Here is a 24,338-nt window from a genome sequence, read left to right on the forward strand (position 1 = left end):
TTTTTATTTTGGGATTTCTACAGTAACATACCATTGACAAACTGCATTAGATCTGGTAAGGCTTTCGGCTATCACCGTTCTTCAATCAATGACGACATGAGACATGGATGGAGACGGCCTCCCCATTTACTAACGATAATTGGTCACCAGCAACACTTAAGTGGACCAGCATTCCTCAGATCACTACCTTTCTAGAGAGGTATCTGATATCTGATGATAAAGCTCCACAGATAAGATAAAAGATAGAGATTTGTGGCGACTTGCGACGATCGGCGCACCCCATCGGCCACATCCGTTCGTCACCATCTTCATATATATCCAGCGAAACATCCAAAGTGCCAGATCCAAATGTAGCAAGCAAAATGCCAACCCTCACCCCCCTATCGCACCCGTCCAAACTCGGCGCCATCCTGACAGACATCTGCCTCGAGCCCCTCACCCCGAAACACTTCTCCCTGATCTCCTCGGCCCTGCACAACCACCTCGTCCTCGTCATCAAGAACCAGTCGCACCTCTCCCCAAAGGCCCAGTACGAGCTCACCAAACGCTTCGACCCCGCCGCCACCTCCTACGGCCACGGCAAGACCATCGACGCAAAGCGCTCCATCCTCCACCCGGACCTGAAGACCATCCCGCATCAGCCCCAGGTGCAGATCATCGGGCACGGGTTCATCGACTCGTACGAGGGGCTGACGAACTTCACGCTGAAACACCCGCATCATCGCACGTTTCATCAGACCCATGTGCCAGACCATGAAGATAAAGCCGTGACCCGGTTCTACCGGTGGCATATCGACGCGGCGCTGTACGGGCTGCATCCGCCCAAGGTGACCAGCCTGCTGGCGGTCCGGGTGCCAAACGGGAGGAGGCAGACGCTGCGGTATGATGACGGGTCGGGCGAGGAGATGGACGTCCCGCTGGGGACGACGGCATTTGTAAGCGGGGAGCTCATGTACGAGCGGCTGTCGCCCCAGGAGAAGGAGTTTGTTGTTGACAGTCGCGTGGAATATGCCCCTCATCCGTAAGCCTTCCTCAACCATTTTGTATCATGGCTGGCTGACTGGCTAAAACTGTGTAGGTATGTCTGGATGTCGCGCGCGCGCTCCCGGCCCACGGGTCTGGGGCTGGTCTCCGAGAACCGCGAATTACCGCTCGAGGAGCTCCCGCCGGTAGAGGAGGATAAAATCCAGATTCTGCCGATGGTGTGGCGGAATCCAGTGACGGGCCGGCCGGCGCTGCAGATCCACCCGTCGGCTGTGCGGAAGATTCATCTGAAGGATGGGACGGTCATTGATGACTTGGAGCGGGTGAGGGAGATTGTGTATGCCCTGCAGCGGCCGGCGATCAGCCCGCGGTATGTCTATGCGCATGACTGGGAGGAGGGCGATCTGGTCTTGTTTCATAATCGGGGGGTGCTGCATTCGGTTGTTGGGTCGTTTGGCGATGATGAGGTGCGTTTGTTCCGGCAGTGCAATCTGGCGGCGTCGGAGGGGCCGTTGGAGTATCGGCCTTGATCATTCGTTGGTAATAGGATAATTCTGGAGTGTGTGTTTCCTGTGGTATATCCTTCTCATCACCAAGGTATCCAGATAGGCTCAATATATGTACAAAAGTATGCCGTACGCGCCTATCGAGATTATGCTGTAAACGCAGTCTATACAACTAAGTCCCTTCCGCAGCGTCTGCGTCGATCGGTTCAGGAATAGAGGTTATCCGACCGAACGAACCAAAACGCAAGTCCGTCCAGAACCTTTGCGTCTCCTCTACATACCTTGTCTCCCCCAGTGGCACCTCCCAGTCCCTACTATGCGACTCTGCTATCTCAAGATACGGCGTCAGGGTTCGAGTCAAATTGGCTTTGGGGGTTCCCGGAAAGTGAACGAGAAGATCACCAGGATGAACCTGGAGATGCAGCGGAGTATCAGGATTGATATCTATCCCGTTCGGATGTCTCGTGTAGGCATTGAACCAACGGAGCGGGCAGTATACGGTCGATCGAGCAAAGTACTCGTTCTCAGCCAGGACATTGCTGATCGCTGACTGTTCGAACCAGATAAGCTGGACGTCAGGCTTCACGACCGGGTAGGCGATGGCGGCCGAAAGTAATTCCACCGACCAGGGATGGACGCGAAGAAAGAAGACCCCGCTGTGCAGCCCATTCCAGTCCCTGCTCACCAGCAGGTGAGCGTTTGACAATTCTGGCGGGGGAAGAAATGTCTCCAAAGGCATGTCCGGATTCATCAGCACCGTGTCGCCGTCGAACCAACTGTGCAGCGTGTTTCTCGTCAGTGTTCAAGTCTGACCGGTTTGGTCAGTGTTTCATAGTGCAAGGTACCCACAAGAGCCACTGCAATCGCTGTTCCGCCGGCTTTTCCAGTTCCCGTAGCAGGACTGACTGAAGAATGGCAAGCTTGTTCCAAATCCCATTCAGTATTGGGTTCCGCAGAACCGTAAGAGGGTAGCCCAGTCGCCGACTGTGCTCCTTGTGTGTCTCCAAAGTTCTCTCGTATATCGAAATGTTCCCGTAGATCATCGTCACCTTTCCTATCGTCGGGGTATGCCGAAATGCCTCCGGGGCCGCAATTTTGTCTGTAGTCTGTCAGCAACACGTTTATCGTAGATGATTAATGCTCCGCATGTTAAGAAACATACAGTGGTTAGAAAACAGACTCAGTAGCCCAAAGACACCGAGAAACGCCAAAAGTACGTGTCCAACAGCGTTGAACTTGAGCCGCCGGCTGCCAATCTCGTACGACTTGGCCATGGTGGGCTCAGACTTCCATGATAACATTTTCGCGATAGTAGATCCAGAAATTCAATTCGGGACCTCATCAGATCATTCTGTCTGGAGAACTTAAAGGAATCTTCTTCAAGCTCCAGCACTTGAGCAGGTAGTGTTGCGCCCACTATATTCCTGCATAGGTAGGCGCCGGCTTCGCGCGCCGAGCCATCAACTGGCCCAATAGTGTTGAGATGCTCAACAAGAGAGCCCGTTTCGAAACTATCCCTACTTGGCGCGTCTCAGTTCACTGCCCTGTAAAAGTGAACTAAAGTCATCAGCCTTGTACATTAGTGAGATTGAGGGATCTTCCTGGTGCCTGCGGTCTGTCGCGTAACTGGACTGAGGAAGGAAGCTCTCGATGGGCCTAATCTTAGGTTTATTCAACTGCCGCCCAGCCTAATCGTACGGCTGGCCAGAGACTCAACCATCGCCCATTGGCGGCAAGAATGTTACAGCGCTTATGCAAACGCTGAGATTGGCTATTTGGAATTAACGAGCATTTGCACAAGAACATACGGGTCTACCAGCATGTTTCATGGAAAGCCAATCGCCTTGGCTAATATCTCCAATTTCTATCCGCCAAAACCTATTATTCCGGATTTCAGGATCAAGTCAGCCATATCATATATGTACAGAGCACACTGACACGTTACTTACCAAGACAAGGAAGCAACATCGCCGAATTGTACCTTGAATACATCGTCATAGAGAAGGATCAGACATTTGTGAAGCTCCCAGCTTGACAATTTAGCTCCATCACTGCAGGGTAAGTTTTGTGATCGAGGGCCTCCGCAGCTGGACCCTTGGTACCTGACTGTAGATATCATCCACGACTCAAGCCAATAGGCGTCTGCAGGGACTTGGAGCCAGCCGCCAGGGCTTAATATAGCTCAGCTCGTTCGTCGATTACCGTAGAAACTTCGGGTCTACCGATGATAGGGTGAGCTCGATCCCGGGGCTAACATCATGAGATGTAACCGCCTATCTGTATATAGTTGACATGCGGCCTCGTTTGCGCCCCTTCGGTGACTAATTCTGTATCTAAGTAGGATGGAGCCAGGATTCTGGTAGTCCAGGGACAGAGTGCAACCCTAAATGATATAGTACCGTTCACGCAGGTTTCTCTTAAGGTTAGCCACACCCATTGACTCGGTCGTACGATGTCGATTTTCCGTTAAACTGAGAACAATCTCGAGGTCTCGAATCTTTTTTTGAAGATGAGGGTGGTCAGCATACCAGCTCCACAGACGTGGGCGTCCACGTCTGTCTCTACGACGACACTCCCCATGCCAACCAGGTTCACGCCACCGACAGGCTGTGCGAACTCCTGGACATGGGAGCCTTACAGCTACAACTGGGTAAAACCCAGCGGCCTCTTGATACAGAACTGCGAAACCGTGGTCAGCTCTTGTTTCCCTTCCGGATTTGCGAACGTGGGAAGGACGGCGGCGACACAAGTCTATAACCCTGGTGCATGTCCTGTGGGATATACCTCTGCTTTTGTCGCCGTTGGTGACCAGGTAACCACTGCAGTATGCTGTTACTCGTGCGTGCTCTCTCATCGTTCTCTAAGAAATTTGGCGTTTGTTCTGAATGCTGATCTATGGCTCCAGTAATTTCGTGTACACTACCACGGAAGCGAGCTATAGTGATGGACCGCCATCAATGTACGCCGGATGTACGAGCTACCTCCCAGAAAAAAGCTCAACATTCGTTTTCGCCCGAGGAGCAAGGGCCGACCTGGATGTACAGATTACCGGCTCCATGATCATGTGGGCGCAGCCTATCACAATCGAATTTGTGGATTCTGATCTGTCCCGGCTTGGAATCAAATATGCAACCGGTACATCCACCTCCAATCCCACAGCCACGGCGTTAACAACCGACACTTCAGCCTCGCAACAATCCAACACAGCATCATCCACCACCTCGGAGCCGTCGCAGACTTCTCTAACATTCGTCAACATCAACACGTCGCAGACCTCTTCCGGTGCCCAGGGCTCGGTTCGCAACCCTTCTTCAACCCCCTCCGCTGGCCTGTTCTTATCAACAGGCGCAAAAGCCGGAATTGGCGTCGGTGCCGGAATCGGCGCCATCCTCATCTCGGTCTTTCTCTTCCTATGGGTCTCGCGTCATCGCAAAGCAAAGGCGAACGCGGCTACGATTTATGTTGCACCTGGGGGTCATCTTCCATACTACTGCAACACCGAAGGACTACGAGGAGGATTTCCCGCGCGAGCCGGGAATATGAAGCAAGCACGTGGGCCACCAATGGAACTGGATAATGGGGACTATTCTAACTACTCTGGCAAGTATCTGCCGGAACTTCATGGTTGAGGCTCTACTTTTTCTCTTCCTCCTGACCTTTTCTTGCTCTGGCTTTTGCCGTATCCAATTTGAACAGCAAATTTTAGTGGGCGGTGTCATTGCCTTGAATGAGACCATGTATATAACTATTGTTCACCAGGTAGAAATTGGATATCACATTAGTTAGACTACGATTAATGAAGCTCAGACGAGGAGACTAGACGATCCCATCGGCATTTGTCACCGCATTGCTCGTGACTTTTGCCCCGATAGACCTTGAATAACATCAACCTCTGTCGCCCTACAACATCATAATGCTGTGCATTGCAGGTGTGCAGGGCGTAGTGAGCGTCTTTCACTAAGTTTATTGTGATGACGCTTCAACACGCTACACAAGTACCTGGAAAGCAGTGGCCATGCCTGTGTGTGCTGACAGTGGACACACTCCTTTGAGTACGATGTATTCTCCAACAAAGACATTCGAGCCTCGAACTGCCACTAGCTCGATCTGCCATAGAAAGACTTATTACCCATATCGAGTATCAATTAGTTTTGCCCTGCTTTGATCTATTGACATGTATATACCTTGATATATAAACCGCCTCGCCTCTTCTCAACTTTCATCTGCATCATTATTCTTAACTTGGGAGTCCTTTACCAGAGACATGTTCCTCGCCTCTTCTCCATGCCAAACACAAATCAACAACTCAATCAATCATATACTCACAGTAACAATCCAACGATTGCCCATCATGAAACTCACCCTCTTGACAGCGCTCCCCACCCTAATCATCACCCCCCTCTCCGTCCTGGCACATCCAAGTCCACACCCACCCACCGTCCTCCGGAAATGCATGCCCCTCCTCGGCGACCTCGGCGAAGACGAAGCATAGTTCATTGCGAACCTGCAGTGTATTTATGCTGTAAGTCATTATCCTTTTTCCTTACCAGTACTGACTTGACTTGCCATAGTGCCAGAACAGTGGATTCAATGGGGGTGGGTGTGATAGGGCTGCCTAGTAAGTTTACCTTACCCCTTAAGCAGAGGTGGTTTTGCTGATGGATTGCAGTGAGTGTCTCTGTTCTTGGGAAGTTTGTCTGTATTAGCCGGGGTCGAGTGCGTTGATAATGAGTCGGTTACATTCTGGTGTTATGGAGACTTTGAGTGATATTAGAGATGTTTGATTTAGATATAGATGGGTGCACAGCCACTCATTCTCAAGATCACTATCGCCGTAACAAGCATCAATAATTATTCTAGTTCCAATAACATTAGCATATGTATGTTAATATTCTGACAAAGAATGTAAATGTCTATTGTATTTGCTTTCTACATGTTTGAGTCATACCAACTGATCCTCTCTTTTCCTCTCTACCAAGGATAGAACGTGATAGGCTGGTTCTAAGACAATGATAATATAGAGCACTTGTCCTTGTCAAGTTATTTAATTAATATAATTATGGCACGGAGAACAGCCTTGTACAGAGTCTATCTCCTACATACCCGCATTGCACTATGTACAGGGCAGGACATTGAGTCATAAAGTCCAGGCCCTTTACTATCGTGCGCCTGGCTTGGCACTTTAATCTTAGTCTAAGGTTACATTGCTTGCACTTCTTAGCGACTAGACTAAGCCATGAGGCTGAATAGTGAGTCAGTTGCGGTAGTGCTACTAGTTTGTGTAGCCGAGTCAATCCTGGAGCTAATGCTATATAAGCTTGCAGTCCCGGCACAAGTCGAACCACCATTCATATCTCGATCAAGATGGACCTCCAAACGCAGCTGGAGCCAAGGCTCCTCTTACAAAAGGCACCACCCGCCATCGCTCGCCATTTTCAAGATCTGATCAAATCTGGAAGCGCGGATATCCACGCAATCAACACACATTTGCTTTCTCAAGTGCACAGTGAATCCATCCCCCTGGTCGTCTACGAGATCTGGTTCCCTCTGGCGATAAAGCATGCCCCTGAACTCCTCCGTGGCGCACTCACGGACCCCATCTCCTGCGGCGTCCGCAAGACAAGTATCCACGCCCTACGACGCATGTTCCACAGTAGGAAATGGAAGGACACGTGGGATTTCCTGGGGGGCGCGGCCGGCATCAAAGAGATCATTGACAATCTCCCCATGACCGAAGTGAAACGGCTTGCGTCGGTTATTACCGACATCAAATTCCAGGGCAATCGCGAGGTGATCTCAACTTGTGTGGAGGAGCTGCTCCGCCTTGTGGCCCAGTCGGATCGCATGACTGGTCGGCTGATATCGCCTGCTCTTGCCCCGTTAACCCAGCTTTGCAGTGAGAGCTACGTGCTTGGGTATCTCAAGCGACAACACCAGCAGGATGACCCGTTCCAGCGGCGCTTGGAAGAACTAGGGAGTCTGCACTTAGATCTACTGCGGAGGATTGTCGTGGGAACTGTTGAAGCCTCGGAGGATTTGCGTGCCAAAGTCTTCTCTTCCCAGCCCCAGGCTCTCGTGCGCTCGCAGCAGGAGTATGTACCAGTATACCTCCCACCCGATATGCCCGCCGACGTTCACCCTGGCATGGCATTTTGTCTCGACGTGGTCCACGCCCTTTCTGCAAATGCTGGCTTCAAGCGCAGTATAAGTAGCCACATACCGGACTTGATCGACGCTACGTTAAAACTGGCAGCGAAAAAGGAGTCTGCCTTGCACGTTGTACTCAAGTTCGTCAAGCACATCTTGCCGACATACTTCCAGCATAGTGAGCAGCGCTGGTACATGGAGTCCTCGTTGCCGTGCGAGATCGTCCGATGGTGGTCTATTGCTCGCACGGGAAAGATCCGGTATAAGTGGCGCTTCTGGCTGCAGAGCATCTTTTCTCACCATGGCGCAAAGTGCTTCTCCCCCCATCTGGAACTGCTGGAAGACTTGCTCCTCCAGACGCTGCGGCAGCAAGCCGATCGGAAATTCAATGTTCGCAAAAACCCCAAAGAGTTTCGCAATAATCTGGGCCGGTATGTATGCGATATCCCAATGGAAGAACGACTGACCTTCATCAAATTCCTTTGTCGCAATCTGCCATCTATCAACGTGGATCTCAATACATGGCCCCCTTCAGAGCGCGAAAGCCAACTCCTTCCGTACTGGAAAGAGGCAACCCTGCGAGATTTACCCACGTCCGATGCAAAATGGCTTTTTGGTCGCATGCTGGCGATCCACGGTTGCGAAGAGTTTCTTCCAGACCCCGACGGCGCCTCAGCGGATGAAGATCAAATGACATGGACGGACCAGTGCTTGTTGAAGATAGATTGGGAACTGGACGAGGATACGAGTGGCCAGCTTCCTATTACCCGTAAAGGTGTGTCCACCGTGATCTTCATATCATGCAATGCTGACGCGTGCAGCGCTGGCGGAGTCGAAACGTCGGGCAACAAGAGACAGAGACCCTCAACAAAGGTTGACCTGGGCTACTGCCACCCTGCGATTTGCGATCGCGAGCATGTCCTTGGATATCTTTCAAGAAACTGTGGAATGGAGCAAGCGATTCCTTCGAGATCCGGTTGTCTTTCCGGGACTATTGGATATCCTTTTCAGCAGGAAGACAGCGCCAATCGTATCCCGCACATACATTCTACGCCCGAGAAGACCGGAAACACTTGCTGAATTGAAAGCAGTGGTGAAAAAGGGTAACCAGGTTCTCCGGTCGTACTTGGACATCGCACACCTTATTGTCCGCGAGCCGCATTACCAGAGGAATTTGACCAGCGGCATCCCCTACCTCTTTGGCGAAATAATATCCAGGAGAATCGAGGAATTTGGGATGGTTAGTGCAGGCACCGAAGCCGAACGCGTCGACATCCTGCTGTACTCTTTGCTGCCTATTATTCTCGAATTCGAGCGCCTGGCAAACAGCGAGGACCCCGACAAGTTCACATGGAGCGGCTTCAGTGGTGCAGTTTCTCGCATTGACTGCCTCGATGACGAGGACAAAGCTGTGCTCCCTTTCCTGGATCGTATGGCGTACGAACGGAATCAATTCTGGGTCGAGAAAAGGATGGACGAAAACCCCGAAATCATGGATCTACCCCTAGGCTTCCCGCGAGGCCTTCCCCTGGAGTATCTCCTCCCAAGTTTGGAACTGACCCAACTTGCCAACAAGTACCCGGATGATATGCCATACGTAGCGTCCAGACTTGCTGATCTGATGGTGCCATCCACGGGTGTGATGCTGAGTGTCGTCCCAGCTAGTGCTGCCAGAGACAATTACCCCATAGACTCCCTTGATTACGGGGTTCGAGCTGTCATAGAAGATCCTTCGGAAGCAGTGAAGGAAAAGGAGCTCTTGCAGATCTGGGAAATGTTCTCTGCTACCCTGCGCCCCTATCCAGATCAGTTGGAGATCTTTAAGGAATGGCTTGCTGGGTTGGCCCGTCGAGAAGGCTTACGAGAGGCGGCCAAAATAATCCAGCCGCCGCTTCCCCCGAGAAAGTTTTGGGTGACCGCATACTTTGAACAGTGTTTCGATATGGATCATGTGGTTGAATGGGACCCTCGCCCGGACCCTGCTCTTGTGGACAGTCCAAGCGCAGAAACTGAGCCAGAAGAGCGGAAGGTTGAACGAACGATCCTCATCTGCCGCATGAATGCCGTAGATCGAACCATCAGGAACAATATTCAGCCAAAGGAGAGTCCATTCTGGGTTTGGTATCACACCGAACGCTCGGTGCCAATGTCACAGCGTGAAGCAGTCGCGCTTTCTGCGCTCCTATACATCGACACTCTTAACCAGCGGACGACGCGAATCCTACGCCGTCCCTGGCCGCAAAATGTCTCCTCGCCTCGATACCCGGCCATCTTCCTCGCAGATGAGTTTCTGACTGCCGTTGCCAAAAAGGGTGCCATCCATGATGCGGCAAAAGCTCTTGAGAAATGCGTGAAGTTTGTTCCCGCGCAACTGCTCCGTGAAGTTGTCGTGTCGCTGCTCAAGATGCTCGCAGAGAATTCAGAGAAAAAGCAACCGAGCTATTCCACAATATTATCAGTCACGATGAGCTTGATCAAGCTCCTGCACAAAACAGACCAGCCGCAACTGGCTATTGATGTTGTGCTCCAAGTCCTCAAGTCATTCCCAGACGCATCCTCGTACCATCGGCAGATGAGACTATTGAAGCTGGGGACGCGACTCCTGCCGCACCACGCCGCTCAAATGTTCAACACGTTTGCCAACTTCGTCTGCAACGCCGGTAAACCCAAGGCCGAAGAGTCTGATGGTCATGATCCATCGACAGAGAATCCGCCCTATGTTAAGATCACAACAATCAAGATGCTCGCCCAACTCCTCGCCGACGCAACCTTCGTCGACATATCCACCTGTATTCGCATACTTCAAAATATCTTCGATTCAAACCACCACATTGATGTTCGCACTGAAGTTGTCATGGCAGTTCTGCGACAGTTCCACCGCGTGGCAGACGTGACACCGGTATTTACTGTACTCGCCTCCATGGCGAGCGCCGCTTCTGGCCCGAGCGAACGAGAAGCTATGTCGGAGGCCGACTGGCTTGCCGCCGAAAAAGGAGAGAGACCTCTTCCAGAAGTCGCTCCCGTATACGATCGCCCCTTGTTCGGTTGTTTCCTCAGAACCGCGTTCTCCTTACCTAAACAATCCCGCAAAGAATACGTGCACAAGGTACTCCTCCCGCTATTGGAAGAATCAGCTCGGCAGCACGCTCGCTGGATTCGATGTTTCCTGTCAGAGGTCCACCTTACTCCTGAAGAAGACAATGCCATCACGTCACTCAGTAAGATCTGGACCTTTGATCCATCCGCCGTCGACTCCCTCTTCGATACCTGGGGACCATATCTCCCGAAATCCTACCTTCGCCGACACAGGTGCTGGGCCCTCGCTTACATCCAGTACCCTCACGTGGAAACGATAAACAAGAAACTTTCTGCGAAAAATAAGAGGTGGCAGGGCAGTGCGGAGGGAAAGCACTGGCTCACTCTAGTGTCGCACCTGCGTAGCCCTAGACCTTTCGCCGCAATAGGCAAAGATATCGCTGCGGGAGTGCAAACGCAGGTGGAGGGTGACATAACAGCCTCCGACCTCGTGGACGAGTACATCTGTCGCGCGGGGATAGTGACCCGGCACCCGGTGAGATTTGACAAGGAGCTCGATCGGTTCGTGGTTTCCGTAGAAACGAGTTTGGAGTCATTGAAGATCTTGAATGGAAAGATGAGGTGTGTAACTGATCCTGGGCGGTATGACTTGCTGCAGAGGATGATGGAGCGGATTGTCACGGATATCGAGTCGTTGAGGACGGCACAGTGGATGGAAGATCCATACAGGTCGCCTGCTGTCCTGCCGTCGAGGTTCGCAATCGAGATGCTGCTTCTGCCATCGCCGACGTACAATGCTCGCACAAACAAACCAGGAATGGAGTTCGGGAGGAGACTTATGGACCTCGTGAAAAGGTTTGCCGACAATCCTGTGTTGGTGGTTGAGTTTGACGCTGTCAAGGAGCAGGTGGACGACGTGGAAGAGAAGGACCTCGGGTCCTTTGCCCTTCTCTTTGGGAACGATGGCGAGGAAGACCAGGAAACACTGTATCGGCGCTTGAAAGTAGACATTGCCCGGTGCGCTTTGAAGAGGATTGAGTCAGGGGATTTGCGGCAGAACAAACAGTTGATGGCAATGATTCGCAGGTGGAAGGCGAGCAGCAGTGAGTGGGTGAGACAGGTCGGATGGAGTTTTGATGGAACTTTCTGACAACATGGTGCACTGGGAATATGATTCCCGCTATCAATATCAGCACCAAGAAAATGTTATCCACGATTCTATCGAAACAGTATACATTTCAACGGACCACGTAGAAGCCGTTCATAGTAATCTGTCGGTCTCGCATTGCCGCTATAGGAGATCTCACGCCGAGCCAATGTAGTGGGACACGTTCAACGACCTTCTGGCCACGGGCCCGTATGTTTTCAACTCCCTCTTTGGTACGGTCAATCACTCCGGCTTCTCTTCGACTGTCCGGTCCCCAAGCAGGGTACTCCAGCACATTCTGGGCGTATTCCGCGTCGCACGCATCCGCCAACATGGCCGCTTCAGCAGCGGCATTTCGCGCTTCCAGCAATTCCTCCTCACTCGTTCCGCGGGGTGGCGGCACATCAGGTCGAAGAAAACCAAGCACACGTACCTCGACCCGGGATTGAGACGGGAGTTGGACCTCCTCGAGAAAGCGAATAGTGGTGGCTCGTTTCGTGACCTGAGACATGTTTACACGCGCTTGCTGAGAGGGATCCAGATTGCGGATGGCAAGGATGGCCTGGTACCATTGAGGACCCGAGGATTCGCTAGTCTCTTGGGCGGCTAGAAGTCGTGCCCAGCCGAAGAAGAAACCATGTAACCGGTCCAAAATCAGATCGGGGACCTTACTGAGTCGCATCTGTTGCATGTCATAGGCCCCTTCTCCTGGCACGGCTTCAGCTCGTGCCTTGAAGCTCACCGGGAACGGCGGGCTCGGTCCTGTCTCTAAAGAGATCGATTCCTGTTGACCGCGCGCCATTGCCGCCGTAGGGCCCTGATTACTGTTGTCGTCGCCTGGTCGCGTCGACACGCCAATTCCGTATGCTGTCTCAGCAGCAGTCTGTGTCACCCATGAGGGCTTAAATGGTTGAATTGTCGATTGTACGAGTGATGTGGCCGGGTTGATGGCGGTCTGCGCCGCCGTCTGCGCGTATAGCCCCAGCACCATCGCACCCACCTCCAACGGCAGGGTAGCCAAGCTAGCTCCACGAATGGAGCTTGGACTAAGCGAGGTGGAAAGGATGCGAAACACTGGACTCGTGCAAAGAACCTTCTTTTTCGGCCCCTGACACAGTACAACCTGAAAGTACCCGTCGCCGGCCTCAGCAGGGATCCGTGCAACGGCCGTCTCGCGCAGGCGATGTGTATCGCGCACACGCGACGGGGCCTTTTTCAGAAACTTGGCAATGTCACGCTGCCATGCCCGCTCGTCGTTTGGCTCTACTTGGTCGGAGCGCAAGGCCAGAGTGGGTGTGATGTCCAGCCAGTCATCTGTCAGTCGGAACAGAGCCTTGGCGCGCATCCCCGTTTTTCCTGTCCAGCCCTTGTTCTGGAGCCATAAGGAACGATCGGACGGTACAGGGGCGTCAGAGAAGATAGAGATCGTGACAGATGTAGTACTGCCACGATAGAAGATCACGCCGGGTGAGTGGCGTAATATGGTAAAATGCTTATTGGACTCTGCAGGACGACTGACGAGTCCACCCAGAAAATGCCGGGCTTCACCAAATGCTTTTTGCACAGTTACTGAAGCCGACGACTGAGAGGTTCGGGGTTCCGATGCAGGAATCATGTCCGTTGCAGCGCGCTGGACTGAGGTGGAAGGCCAAGCATTGCTATCGCAGTTCCTCTCGCAGCGACCAGAATAGGGGTCAGCAATAGTGTTGGCGGATGCTTTGGACCTCAACGGTGGGCGCGGAAGCATTGGAGGTGGAATATCTGCCGACGAAACCATCGCTACACCCCTGATGGTCGGACTGGGCAGTTGTGAAGAATATCTGTCACCATCATTGTTATAGCTTTGATGGAGGTAGGGATTGGAGACTGGTTTTCGTCGAATACGGAACTGAGGTGGATCCGGTGGATGCAGAAATAATTCATCAGCGGGAGTCATTGTGTTAAAGTATAAGAGATATATAGTAGTTAATTTGATATAGAAGCAAAATCATGTTGATTGATCGATGATTGTTTTGGTCCGGTAATCCTGTTGAATCATTTGATGGAAAGACAAAGTGGATGACGCCGATCGGATGAGAGACGCACCGGATTGGAGAAGCATTGCTTAGTAAGCTTGTTGTGTGCATAACCCTATTTATCCAGAGTATCCAATGATATGATGCAGTTCCTTTTTGGGAGCTCCCTTTGTCCACTGCCAGTCTCCAATTCCTGCTGCTGCTCTCTAGCTTGAAGTGCGGTGCTTGTTCGTGCACATGCAGCCGCATGCTATTTTAAAGGCATAAACATCTCACTGGGACCCTTTCGAAGACCGTGATAAGCCAGAGCTTTGATCCCTAGCGGCCTGGCAGGAAGCAGGCGTACGGGGCCAGGACAGGTAGAATACCAAGGATTCCCTTGCGTAGAATGACATTACCTGTCTATATCTTAAGGAACATTATGGCACTACGTCTGGCTAGTTGACTAGGTATCTTATCCATAACCTCATATTATTCGATGTAGAAGACATGGGTTGATACATAGTCTCCATCCAGAAAGCGAGGTATGCAGCTATACTTTCATCTCATGTAGATTGCCAAGTCCCCGAGACAGTCGTCCATGTCAACCACTGGAGCCTGCACGTAATGACTGACCATCTTGCGTACGCGCGAAGAATCCGGATCGGTGGTGTAGGGGCTGCTACAGTCAATCTTTGTGCATTGAGCAGAAAGTGCACTTGAACATACCAAACCCAGGTTACCTGGCCATTCCTGACACGCTGTTCCCACTTTGCGACATCTGGCTCGGAAGTCCTGACAGTGTTCCAAATCATCGCCGCGGGCCACTGAACATCAGCAATGATCTGCTTCACGGGCACGTTGGGGCTGACGCAAAAGACGAGAGTGGATTCGTCGACGGCGAGGAACCCCTTTGGATCGTCCAGCGGGGTGATACCAATGCTTCTAAGCAATGCCATATCGACCTCGTCGTATGCAGGGTCCTGCGCAAAGCATCTTATCTCCTCGTTCCGTTTGCCTTGTCTCGCCTTCAGTGCTTGCACCATGGTTGCAACGGCAGCATGCTGGGTGTGGGACCTGTCAGCGCTGCGGGAGTTCAAGCGGCCCAGAGTACCCAGTCCAAAGCAGACGATCTTGGTGATCGGGCGAGAGAGACTCAGAGTAGTCAGCTGCTTCTGCAGAACCTCGCAGGCCTCGCTAGTCTGCCACACTTCGCGTTGTCTGTCGAATGCCTCTTGTACTTCATGTAGAGGATTCTCGGGTTTCTTGTCGTTTCTGGTGTAGCATATCGCAACGGGAGGTTGGTCACGAAGAATCTCATCTGGCATGAAAGGGTTGACGGTGGTCATAGCTTGGATGCTACAGTAGGAGATGCGGTACGAGTTCCTAGACGCTGTCAGTCATTGCTTCACCTTAGGGCGACCAGCAGTGTCTTACGCCCAATCTGCACACCATGCCGGAACCTTGAGGCTATGTTTCTGAGGAACGCCATCCAGATCTGCAATGTGCACCTCCTCACGTCCCTGATCGATCTGACGACTGAGGTCTTGAAGAACATCGCGAGGGAAGAGAGGCTGTCCCAAGGCATACGCCTTGAGAATACGGCGAACCTTCTCTTCTGCGGTGACCCACTGCTCCTCCTCCATTGCCATGGTGCTGGTTAACGAGGACATAGTGTATGGGAGTAAGAGAATATTTTCTACGTCAGGTGTGATTACTTGTTGAGAGGGCGGTGGGAAACAATCACTCTTGGCCGTGAATATTCTTAGTCTTCAGTCACTGTCCTGAAGAACAAGTGAAGGCAGCTGGTCTGGCTGCCTGAGACTCATTTAAATAACCAAACCGTTCATCTGCAAAGGTGTGGTGTGGAAGCTTTATCTTCTGTAGCTCAAAAATAGCCATATTCCTTGATGTTGGATCGATCAGAACAGCCTTCATCGGATGTTTGCTCCTCTCTATTTTCTTACTCTCTGGGCTACACAAGACCATCACTCGCATGGGCCTCACCGCCATCGTCGACTCAACGATCCAGGCTGTGTACTCTTGTTCCAACAGGCTAATCCTGTCCCAGCAGCCTCATTGGTCCGGGACGAGAAGACCATCCTATTAATATCCGAAACTGTGTGATTTACCTGGAGGGACCCCAACTAAACTACTATATTGGGTCATATTAGGGATATTTTTATCCCAATGAGCCAACTGTTGGTTGGTTTCATGCAAATTAACGGTGATTTCTGTCGATCTCCCTTTGCCCTTCTCGTACATCTGAATGCACGCTAAGCCTTCATGCATGTCATATCCGAACTTGCCAAAGCCCCCATAAACCCCGATGATTCCAACAAATCCTCCTTATCCGATTGGACTTGTCTCCCGTCTATTAAGGGTCAAAAATCTGGCCCTCATCCATATCTCCAGCCACGGATAATGTAGCTGGACCATCCTCCGACGTGGCGAGCCGATGAGTTGGCAGCGAACATGTGGTGCAGTACCTCGGCGATTTTGGCTACACGCCAGCACATTTTGAGTTTCATTGTCCTTGGCAATCTTTTCGTCCCCTGCATATGACACACGTGTCACTTGCTTATGAATATTGGGCTGCGTGACTGAAGGATTGGACGTGTCTTCTTCATCTACGCGTGCCGTCTTCGTATATATGTGTGCCTGGTCATCGCCCCGGGAACGCTTCATTTGTCTAATGCCAGAGTTTCGCTTACTTAGGTTTTGGTAGGGTTTGAATAGTACCTTCAGAAAATAAGCATCAACCCCGTTCATAAAAATTGTCTGTCAGTACACATCTCTATTCGCGAATAAGGCAGTTCCCTTTATAAGAGCTGCCGGCATTACGTCCCACCAACCGCAGAGACTCTGCTCCATTTCTCTCGGCATCGGGTTCTGGACCGATCCAAGCGTCCGGGAACAAGTACCGATTAGAGAGACTCCGAACTGTCCTTGCTTGCATGTCTATGGGGCCTACCAAGTCGGAGTGCTCGCGTTCTTAGGGTGATCGTGGCCCCGTTACTACCGTAATGATTGCATTGGCGTGTACGGAACCCATGTCGTTAGTTTGAGATGAGCACACCTAAGCTTGAAGATATACATAAGATTCTACATTCGTGAAACATCGCAATCAGAGCAGGCGATGACTACTAGTCTCCTAGAAGAAGTCTTGTGGTAGCTGCAGAGCATGTACCACCCGGCTTCGTAACCCAGAATCATATTCCCTTTCAATCTAAGCGACAAGCGATACTTGTAATCGGTTTTCTTAGTTGCAAATATGGTTGAGAAAGTCCTCTAAGACCCGTTATTATGGCAATCCAACCTGTAACCGTATCAAGCCCTAATGTCTAGACGAGCGTCAGAGGGTGAGACTGAGTCTGTGTCGCAGTCACTTCCGATAACATAAAATCATAAAATTGTCCCGTCTTCTCTTCGTCACTCGTCAAAGATTCAAGTGTCTACTTCACATCAGCTTTATCTCAGGTCTGATACACCGGTCTTTGTCCACCAAAAATCACACTCTTTTCGACTCCATTCGTCCTCCACCAGCTGCGCCGCAACACCCGTACCACTCCCACCAGCACGCTCATCATTCCCTTCTCCAAAGACCATAATTTTGCGTCCAGATGTCACTGAGGCGTCATATGGCTTCCACACTGTGCGATTCCCATACCGTCCCCCCACCGCATTTGGATTCCCAGTCACAATAAACGAGGTAATGTACGCATGAAACATCACGGCTATCTCCTCCTGACTCTTCGAAATTCCTCGCACCTCCGGATTAAACGTCTCATATGCCATCTGATCACCGTGGTTCGCACCCCCCTGGACCGTCTTGTTCAGCGCCCACCGATACAGAAAAATGGGCTCCTCCTGTCCCGCCGAGGCGAGAGTTGCCGTCTGCCGCACCGGACAGGCATACGCGTAATGGCCATACGCGGCTTCGACGCGCTTATACTGCGGACCGACGGGTATATTTCTAGTTTCAAGATACGGGGAGGACGGGTCAACCGCGGGGTCTGGGTAGAGCTCGTCGATCGTTTTGATATCCTTGTCCGAGTAAGCGGGGAGCAAGGTGCGGAAGAAGCTTGTGAACTCGGAGGACTGCGACATCGCGGACGGGACGTAGTATGTTCCTTCGTTTGTGTTGAAGCCGGTAAGGACGGGCATTTTGTTCCATTTCCCGGAGCGCCAGGCGTCGATTGGGCGGCGCTTGATGAGGTCGCCGTCGATGACGGGTTGGAAAGCCCAGCGGACGGAAGGGTTGTATCGGTCGAAGATGGTGAAGGAGGCGTTGATGACGGTTGATGATGGTTGACTGCGCAGGCAGTTCATTATGTCCGATTGCGGTCTGTCGGTACAGCCAGCTTCCGTGATGAATTCTTGGAATTGGGCTTCGTGTAGTTGGGCGTTGTATGGGTGCACCGCGCGGGAGGTTGCTGCGCCAGACTCGATGACGGCTCGGTGGAAGAGGGAGGTTTCGAGGTCGTAGTTCATGATATGGTGTGCGATCTACGATTGATATCAGTTTTGGTCTTCGAATATCTCGAGAGGCAACATACTGAGTGTGCCCCTGCGGACAGACCGATGAGCGTCACTTGCGAGGGGTTCCCTCCAAACGCTTCAATATTTTCCTGAACCCATTTGAAAGCAAGGATCTGGTCGTGCAGACCGAGATTGAGTATGCCCTCCTGGGCTGACACTGTCGAGGGAAGGAATCCCAGCGCCCCGATACTAGAACGATCCCTCAGCTCAGTCCATTGGATCACTTGCACGACGACTCACCGATAGTTGAAGCTTACTGCAACGAATGGTTTCTCGGACCATCCCACCATTGATGCAGTGTTGTGCATTGAAGCTTCTCTAGTCAGACTTGTCCACGTTTGTTTGAGAGTGACTTACCTGTGCCACGGTTGTATGCCCCGCCATGCACGTACACCGCAACAGGTAGTTTGCCTGTTACGCCATGAGGCCGAAACACGTTCACCGTTAGGCAATCTTCAGAACTAGTGGCATCGCCAGGAACTTTTATTAGTTGTTTACCAGAGCATCTACTTGATTAGCATCCATACTGGATTCGAGAAAGATAGATCCTTACCGTGGACCGAACCGACTCGCGTCAATGATATCGTTCGAAGGGCCCACTGCGACGGCTCTGCGGAACCTCCTCTCTCCAGTCGGAGGTAGAGCATAAGGAATCCCTCGGAATGCATCAACTGGTTGTCGCAGGGAGTCGGATAATCTCGTTCCCACGACGATACCTTGGCGGAGTCGGACGGTTGGTCGAGTGATAAATTTATCCAGTACAGCGTCCGGGAGCCATGACGGAACCCGGCTCTGTATTGGGAAAGATATATACTCCTGCTGTAGGAATAAAAGCAGGATGACAGGCAATGCAGCCAGGAGTACGAGTCTGTGAGAGGAAATCATGTTGTCGGCAGATCACCTTCAGAATTCAGAGGCAGATGACCCCTTCAATATCAAGCTCTTATCGATTCAGCAGCGCAACTGCTACGATATCCCTGTCATCCTGTCGCTCTCCACTTCCCCGCTTTGATGCTGATAGTGAGGCCTACGATGCTCGACTCCTCGCCAGAATATGCCTCCACTGTGGACCTACCCCACACGGCTTATCTTTGACAGCATCATTACCGACTCCAACAGCGGTCATGATACGAGGTCGATCAGTGGGGTTATCATTCCTTCCTTACAAGACTTTGATGGTATAGATAAAGTTGCGGACAACGTCCGTCTTTATCACTATCAGCAAGTTCTACTCATCATGCTAATTGGTGATGGCACCATAACGGTATCAGGCTGCCTATGGTCGGCTAGATTTCCATTTGGAGTATCAATAGGCTGAAGCTGATAGAGTTGCCACTGAATCCTCCTGGCAGGGGAATCCTGGAACTTGGAGAAAGGGAACTTGGAGAAAGGCGTTATCATGCAGTCAACCCCTGTACTTCGAAGCGGGGTTACTTGATATAAGTACGACTGGAAGCAGCGGACAGCTACCGAGACTCAGTACGCGTGTCTGAGTATATCAGATCGTTACTCCATCAAAATGCCGCTAGATGAGAAGAAGAGTGACGAAGCTAAGACCGACACAATCCTAGCAAACGTCTCTGGCAAGGAGGTGGATGACATCGAGAATGGTCATATTTCTTCGCTGGACGAGGCTGAACTTTTTCTGAGAGAGCATGGCATTTCACATTCCCAGCTTCAGGAAATGCTCGATGACCCCGCCAAATCCCAAAGGATTAGAAGGCGAGTTGATTTGATTCTTCTGCCTCTTCTCTGCGGTACATACGCTTTGCAATATATCGATAAGCAGGTGAGTCTCCCCTACACGCGAGCCAAAGAGATTGCTTACTAAATGGTATAGGCTCTCGGCTACAGTGCAGTCTTTGATCTTTTCAAAGATGCCCACATTAATAGTAATGAGTATAGCTGGCTTGCCAGCATCTTTTACTTTGGTATTCTTGCTCGGCCCCAACAGTCCCACTATGGCTAATGATACAGGTTTTCTCTTCTGGGAGTATCCTGCGAATTTGACTGCCCAGCGACTTCCTGTCGGAACTGTCATCTCATGCTTTGTGTAGGCTTGGTTCCTTGATGTCACTTGTCTATTTGGCGGACTGACATATTGCTAGTATTGCATGGGGAGCCATTCTCATGATAACGGCCGCCTGCACCAATTTCACCGGCATGGCTATCTGCCGCTTTCTCCTCGGTTGCTTTGAAGGTATTATCCTTGATATGCGCGTGCCTACTCCGGCAGCTGCAATAGCTAACGGCTTAGCCCCGATTACTCCCTGTTTCATGATGATTGTTGCCATGTGGTATCTCCGACAGGAACAGCCCTTTCGAGCTGGATGTTTCTACTGCTGCAATGGCATTGGATCAATGGTGAGCAGCTCTCCCTTGGATCTTTTAGACCATATCTGACTGTCTCAAGCTCGGAGGCCTGATAAGCTTTGCTATCGGTCAGCTACATGGGTTTCCTGTCTGGAGAGCAGTGTTTCTCATTTGTGGCGGCGTGACGGTGCTCTGGGGAGGCATTTTATTGTTTTTCCTTCCAAACAGCATTCTCTCCGCGAAGCGATTCACAATCGAGGAAAAGATACTGCTTATCGGAAGAGGAAAGCAGAATCAAACAGTATGTGCTTGCGTGTGATGCACAGAACCCGTTAACTAATGTTTCCAGGGCATTCTCAACCGCTCGATAAAGTGGTACCAGATCCGAGAGGCTCTCATCGATCCCCAAGTCTGGCTCGCGTTCTTTTTTGTCTTGTTCAATGAGACGTGTAACGGGGGCGTGGCTAATGTATGTCTTCTCTTCACCTCTGCACCAAGATCTGCGCTCATTATCTGCAGTTTGGCAAACTTATCATCAAAGGACTGGTCACCAGTCCTCTCCAGGCCACAGCGCTAGGCATTCCACAAGGAGCCTTCCAGGTCTTCTTTATCCTTTCAGGGACCTACCTATCCTCGCGATTCAAGAACATCCGCACAATCATCATGGCCATCTACCTCCTACCCACCGTGATAGGCGTGTGTCTCCTCTGGCAGCTACCCCGAACCAATCGCTACGGGGTCCTCTTCGGCTACTACATCGTAAGTCACCGGCCCCTTGCCTGCGTGCGAGTGTACTGACCAAGCAGATCGGATCATACGTTACCTCCCTCGTCCTCTGCCTCCAAATGCCCTCGAGCAATACAGGCGGCTACACAAAACGAGTTACCGCAACGGCCCTCGTCTTCTTTGCATACTGCGTGGGAAACATTGTCGGCCCTCATGCCTTTCTAGCTAAGGAAGCACCCGTCTACGAGACCGGATGCAAGCTCATTCTGGCGTGTGTGGTGGGCGAGATGGCGTGCACGGTTGCCTTGCGGGCGTTGTTGATCAGACGGAATAAGCGGCGAGACGCCGAGGGCATGGCCGCGCCGGAGGGAGATGCAGATGAGCAGGTTCTGGCGGATTTGACGGATTTCGAGGTATGTATGTTGCTTGTGAGCTGCGGCGCAGTTGCTGATGGTGACAGAATCCTCGCTTTCGATATGTTTTGTAGCCTCTGCCTACGGACAGGACGGAGTGAGGAGCGGTATCTGGATTCTTCATTTCTCACACGATGTTTGATGTTCGCTGTCCGGCCTGTTGCGGTTGGGTAGATGCAAGCGAGGTCATATCCAATGACTATATCTCACGTCTGTATCTATCCTGCAGCCTAATCATTCTCACTGTAGAAATGGTCACCTTCAAGCAACCACGCCAAACCGCACTAGTTATCACTCAGCGTTGTGGTCATTCCGCAACCCGCACCGTTCTTGACATAAAGTATACAACAACCAATTAAACAAACTGGTGCTGGGGGTAGATAGTGCCTAAGGCTTTGCTTGATATTGGTTTCAGGTATGTGGATATTGATTAAGACTTGAAACAGTAGTGCTGTAGGAGAGCAACGAAGACAAGATATGGAAATACAGACATGCACCAATCTCCACAGAACTGTCCGTGCAACAAACTCCGTACTCCATACCGCTGATGCGAGCTGGGACAGGCTAAGTCCGGACGTACTCAACAGTAACCTCGCTATCGCTCACAATAGTCGTGTGCGTCTTAATTTTCCCATCCTGCTCCATATCGATGATTGTAGCATTGCTAAGCCCATACGACTTCCCGCCGGCCTTCGCCTCGGCGCCGGTAAATGCTACGCGTCCGAAATCAGCCAGCGGAATCATCGTCTGCCCAGACTGAAAGTCCTCGACGATCCATTCGGCATTCTGGCCCGCCAGCGTGGCAGTTGGCGTCGGCGCCTTCAGCGTTGTCGACACCGACTTCCCACTGGTCTGGTTCTCGATGATGGCGACGCCCTCGCTGGGCGAGGTGCTCTCCACCCTGACGACGACGACATCCCCGCGGTTGACCGCGAGGTCGAAGCCGTGCGCGTTGTCCGGGTACCACTCGTACCACGCGTCGTAGCTGTGGGTCCCGTCGGCGTCGACGTAGAAGTCCACGCCCGTTTGCAGGATCGCATTCGCGTACGTGTCGCCGTCGATGCCGACCCAGGCCGAGCTGGCTTGCGTGCCGGACACGCCGGCGACCGCCGTCGCTTCGGGGACGGTGATGGTCGCTGACACGGCGGTGTAGGATGCCGAGGCGGGTGGCTGCTCGAGGACGGCACCGGACCAGTTCTTGCTATAGGAGACTTTGGAATCGGTGGCTCGGTGCGCTGCGTTGGGGTCCGCAGCGACAGGGCTAGCTGCGGCGCCGTCCATGGGGTGGGACTGCCGGGCTGCGGACCGGGCGCGGATACGCTCAAGGGACCGGCTGCTTGGGGCAGACAGGGCACCGCCGGCCAGCAGGGTGGCGGCGAGGATGCTGGTTTGGAACTTCATGTCGTCGAGGGAAGGTAAGGTGGTCACTCAAGAGGGCTAACGATGCTCTTTCCCGTCGTAGTCTGCTGCGGGCGTGGCTTTCTGGCTCTTTAATACCCTGGAGGAAAGCGTCGCATGCGGTTGGGCCAGTCCAGCAGGCCGAAAGTAGCCCTCATCTTTATCGCCAGACTGACCTGAAGCGTAACCCGCAAGCATTCCGAAGCTACTACCGAATGATCATGTCACAGACGGAATCAAGTATGATCGACTGCCAGAACGGGATGACACTTCAGAATCAAGAGCTGCTTGATCCGCGTGCGTCACAGAGCAATAGTTCAGGCTGGATCAGCGCCGGCATGTCCGCTGCAAAGTAAACAGTCAATATACTTGTTGACTTGATCCATTGCCCGAGTCGTCTTGGTTCTCGTCAGCATTCTGCCCACTCTATGGACATTGTATACACGATCAGGCGGACGGACGATCATAAGCAAATTGTCAATAGCCCTCAATATTCTCATCCTCATGCCCAACGATGAAAATAATGACGCCATGCAAGTGCCTGTGCCTTGTGACAGTCGACGTAACCTGACGAGAGCATCAGGTACCAAACCCGCTGAAAGCGGGTTGGCCGCATTCCTCCCGCCGCAAGGGGTATTCGCAACTGCAAACATTGACGCATGCCTTTCCCGGCTGATACTGTCCTGTGGACTTTGAATCAGGTACTGCTGGCTGGAGAATGCAAAGTCCATATCGCATGGCCGACCGAAAACGTCCCGCAAATGAACCCTTGACCCGAGGCCGGCCAGATCCGCGTCCTGGCCGAGGACATTCCACTTTTGCTGGTTTAAGGTTCGCTCTCATGACGGGATGACGTCCTTTGGTATTTGACTGAAGCTTACTGAAGTAGATTCCGCCGTAGAGTGTTCCTTGCAGCTGAGACATGATCAGTAGCGGTCATCATGTGTCCTGCATAGGTGTCGGGGATGTTCCGAAACGTTCATCGAGATGCCCTGGATGACAGCCAAATGATGCAAGTAAACAAAATAACAACAATTCACTAATTAAGTTGTTGAGCCGTAGTATGAGAACTGTATATGCAAGTTTTAATGCTTCAAACGTCTATCAAAAACGCCAAAACTTACCACAACCA

General features: G+C 51.8%; 9 protein-coding genes across 9 annotated transcripts; 4 read left to right on the forward strand and 5 right to left on the reverse strand.

Annotated features, from left to right (window-relative positions):
- Positions 1-362: 362 nt before the first annotated feature.
- Aud_009670 (TauD/TfdA family dioxygenase) lies at positions 363-1,514 on the forward strand (the record flags this gene model as incomplete). Its single annotated transcript, XM_043294519.1, has 2 exons — positions 363-1,021; positions 1,079-1,514. The coding sequence occupies 2 exons, from the start codon at positions 363-365 to the stop codon at positions 1,512-1,514; spliced, it is 1,095 nt and encodes a 364-aa protein (XP_043150454.1).
- A 148-nt stretch (positions 1,515-1,662) lies between these two features.
- Aud_009671 (glycosyltransferase family 34 protein) lies at positions 1,663-2,791 on the reverse strand (the record flags this gene model as incomplete). The annotated part of the gene is made up of 3 exons (XM_043294520.1): positions 1,663-2,266; positions 2,340-2,589; positions 2,653-2,791. 3 exons carry the CDS (start codon positions 2,789-2,791, stop codon positions 1,663-1,665), a joined length of 993 nt encoding a protein of 330 aa, XP_043150455.1.
- A 1,277-nt stretch (positions 2,792-4,068) lies between these two features.
- On the forward strand, positions 4,069-5,119 carry Aud_009672 (uncharacterized protein; the record flags this gene model as incomplete). Its single annotated transcript, XM_043294521.1, has 2 exons — positions 4,069-4,328; positions 4,396-5,119. 2 exons carry the CDS (start codon positions 4,069-4,071, stop codon positions 5,117-5,119), a joined length of 984 nt encoding a protein of 327 aa, XP_043150456.1.
- Positions 5,120-6,854: 1,735 nt separating this feature from the next.
- Aud_009673 (uncharacterized protein) lies at positions 6,855-11,823 on the forward strand (the record flags this gene model as incomplete). The annotated part of the gene is made up of 2 exons (XM_043294522.1): positions 6,855-8,412; positions 8,459-11,823. 2 exons carry the CDS (start codon positions 6,855-6,857, stop codon positions 11,821-11,823), a joined length of 4,923 nt encoding a protein of 1,640 aa, XP_043150457.1.
- An 88-nt stretch (positions 11,824-11,911) lies between these two features.
- Positions 11,912-13,756, reverse strand: Aud_009674 (LipA and NB-ARC domain protein; the record flags this gene model as incomplete). Its single annotated transcript, XM_043294523.1, has 1 exon — positions 11,912-13,756. One exon carries the CDS (start codon positions 13,754-13,756, stop codon positions 11,912-11,914), a length of 1,845 nt encoding a protein of 614 aa, XP_043150458.1.
- A 619-nt stretch (positions 13,757-14,375) lies between these two features.
- On the reverse strand, positions 14,376-15,487 carry Aud_009675 (SRR1 family protein; the record flags this gene model as incomplete). Its single annotated transcript, XM_043294524.1, has 3 exons — positions 14,376-14,493; positions 14,544-15,200; positions 15,252-15,487. The coding sequence occupies 3 exons, from the start codon at positions 15,485-15,487 to the stop codon at positions 14,376-14,378; spliced, it is 1,011 nt and encodes a 336-aa protein (XP_043150459.1).
- Positions 15,488-17,285: 1,798 nt separating this feature from the next.
- On the reverse strand, positions 17,286-18,664 carry Aud_009676 (putative extracellular lipase; the record flags this gene model as incomplete). Its single annotated transcript, XM_043294525.1, has 3 exons — positions 17,286-18,323; positions 18,374-18,545; positions 18,597-18,664. 3 exons carry the CDS (start codon positions 18,662-18,664, stop codon positions 17,286-17,288), a joined length of 1,278 nt encoding a protein of 425 aa, XP_043150460.1.
- A 1,211-nt stretch (positions 18,665-19,875) lies between these two features.
- On the forward strand, positions 19,876-21,882 carry Aud_009677 (putative MFS transporter; the record flags this gene model as incomplete). Its single annotated transcript, XM_043294526.1, has 10 exons — positions 19,876-20,145; positions 20,197-20,287; positions 20,334-20,409; positions 20,465-20,556; positions 20,614-20,720; positions 20,770-20,970; positions 21,019-21,138; positions 21,189-21,428; positions 21,476-21,808; positions 21,856-21,882. 10 exons carry the CDS (start codon positions 19,876-19,878, stop codon positions 21,880-21,882), a joined length of 1,557 nt encoding a protein of 518 aa, XP_043150461.1.
- A 490-nt stretch (positions 21,883-22,372) lies between these two features.
- On the reverse strand, positions 22,373-23,209 carry Aud_009678 (A4/G1 family peptidase; the record flags this gene model as incomplete). Its single annotated transcript, XM_043294527.1, has 1 exon — positions 22,373-23,209. The coding sequence occupies one exon, from the start codon at positions 23,207-23,209 to the stop codon at positions 22,373-22,375; it is 837 nt and encodes a 278-aa protein (XP_043150462.1).
- Between the last annotated feature and the right edge of the window lie 1,129 nt (positions 23,210-24,338).

This window comes from Aspergillus udagawae (assembly GCF_001078395.1).
Source record: "Aspergillus udagawae IFM 46973 DNA, scaffold_8, whole genome shotgun sequence".
NCBI lineage: Eukaryota > Fungi > Ascomycota > Eurotiomycetes > Eurotiales > Aspergillaceae > Aspergillus > Aspergillus udagawae.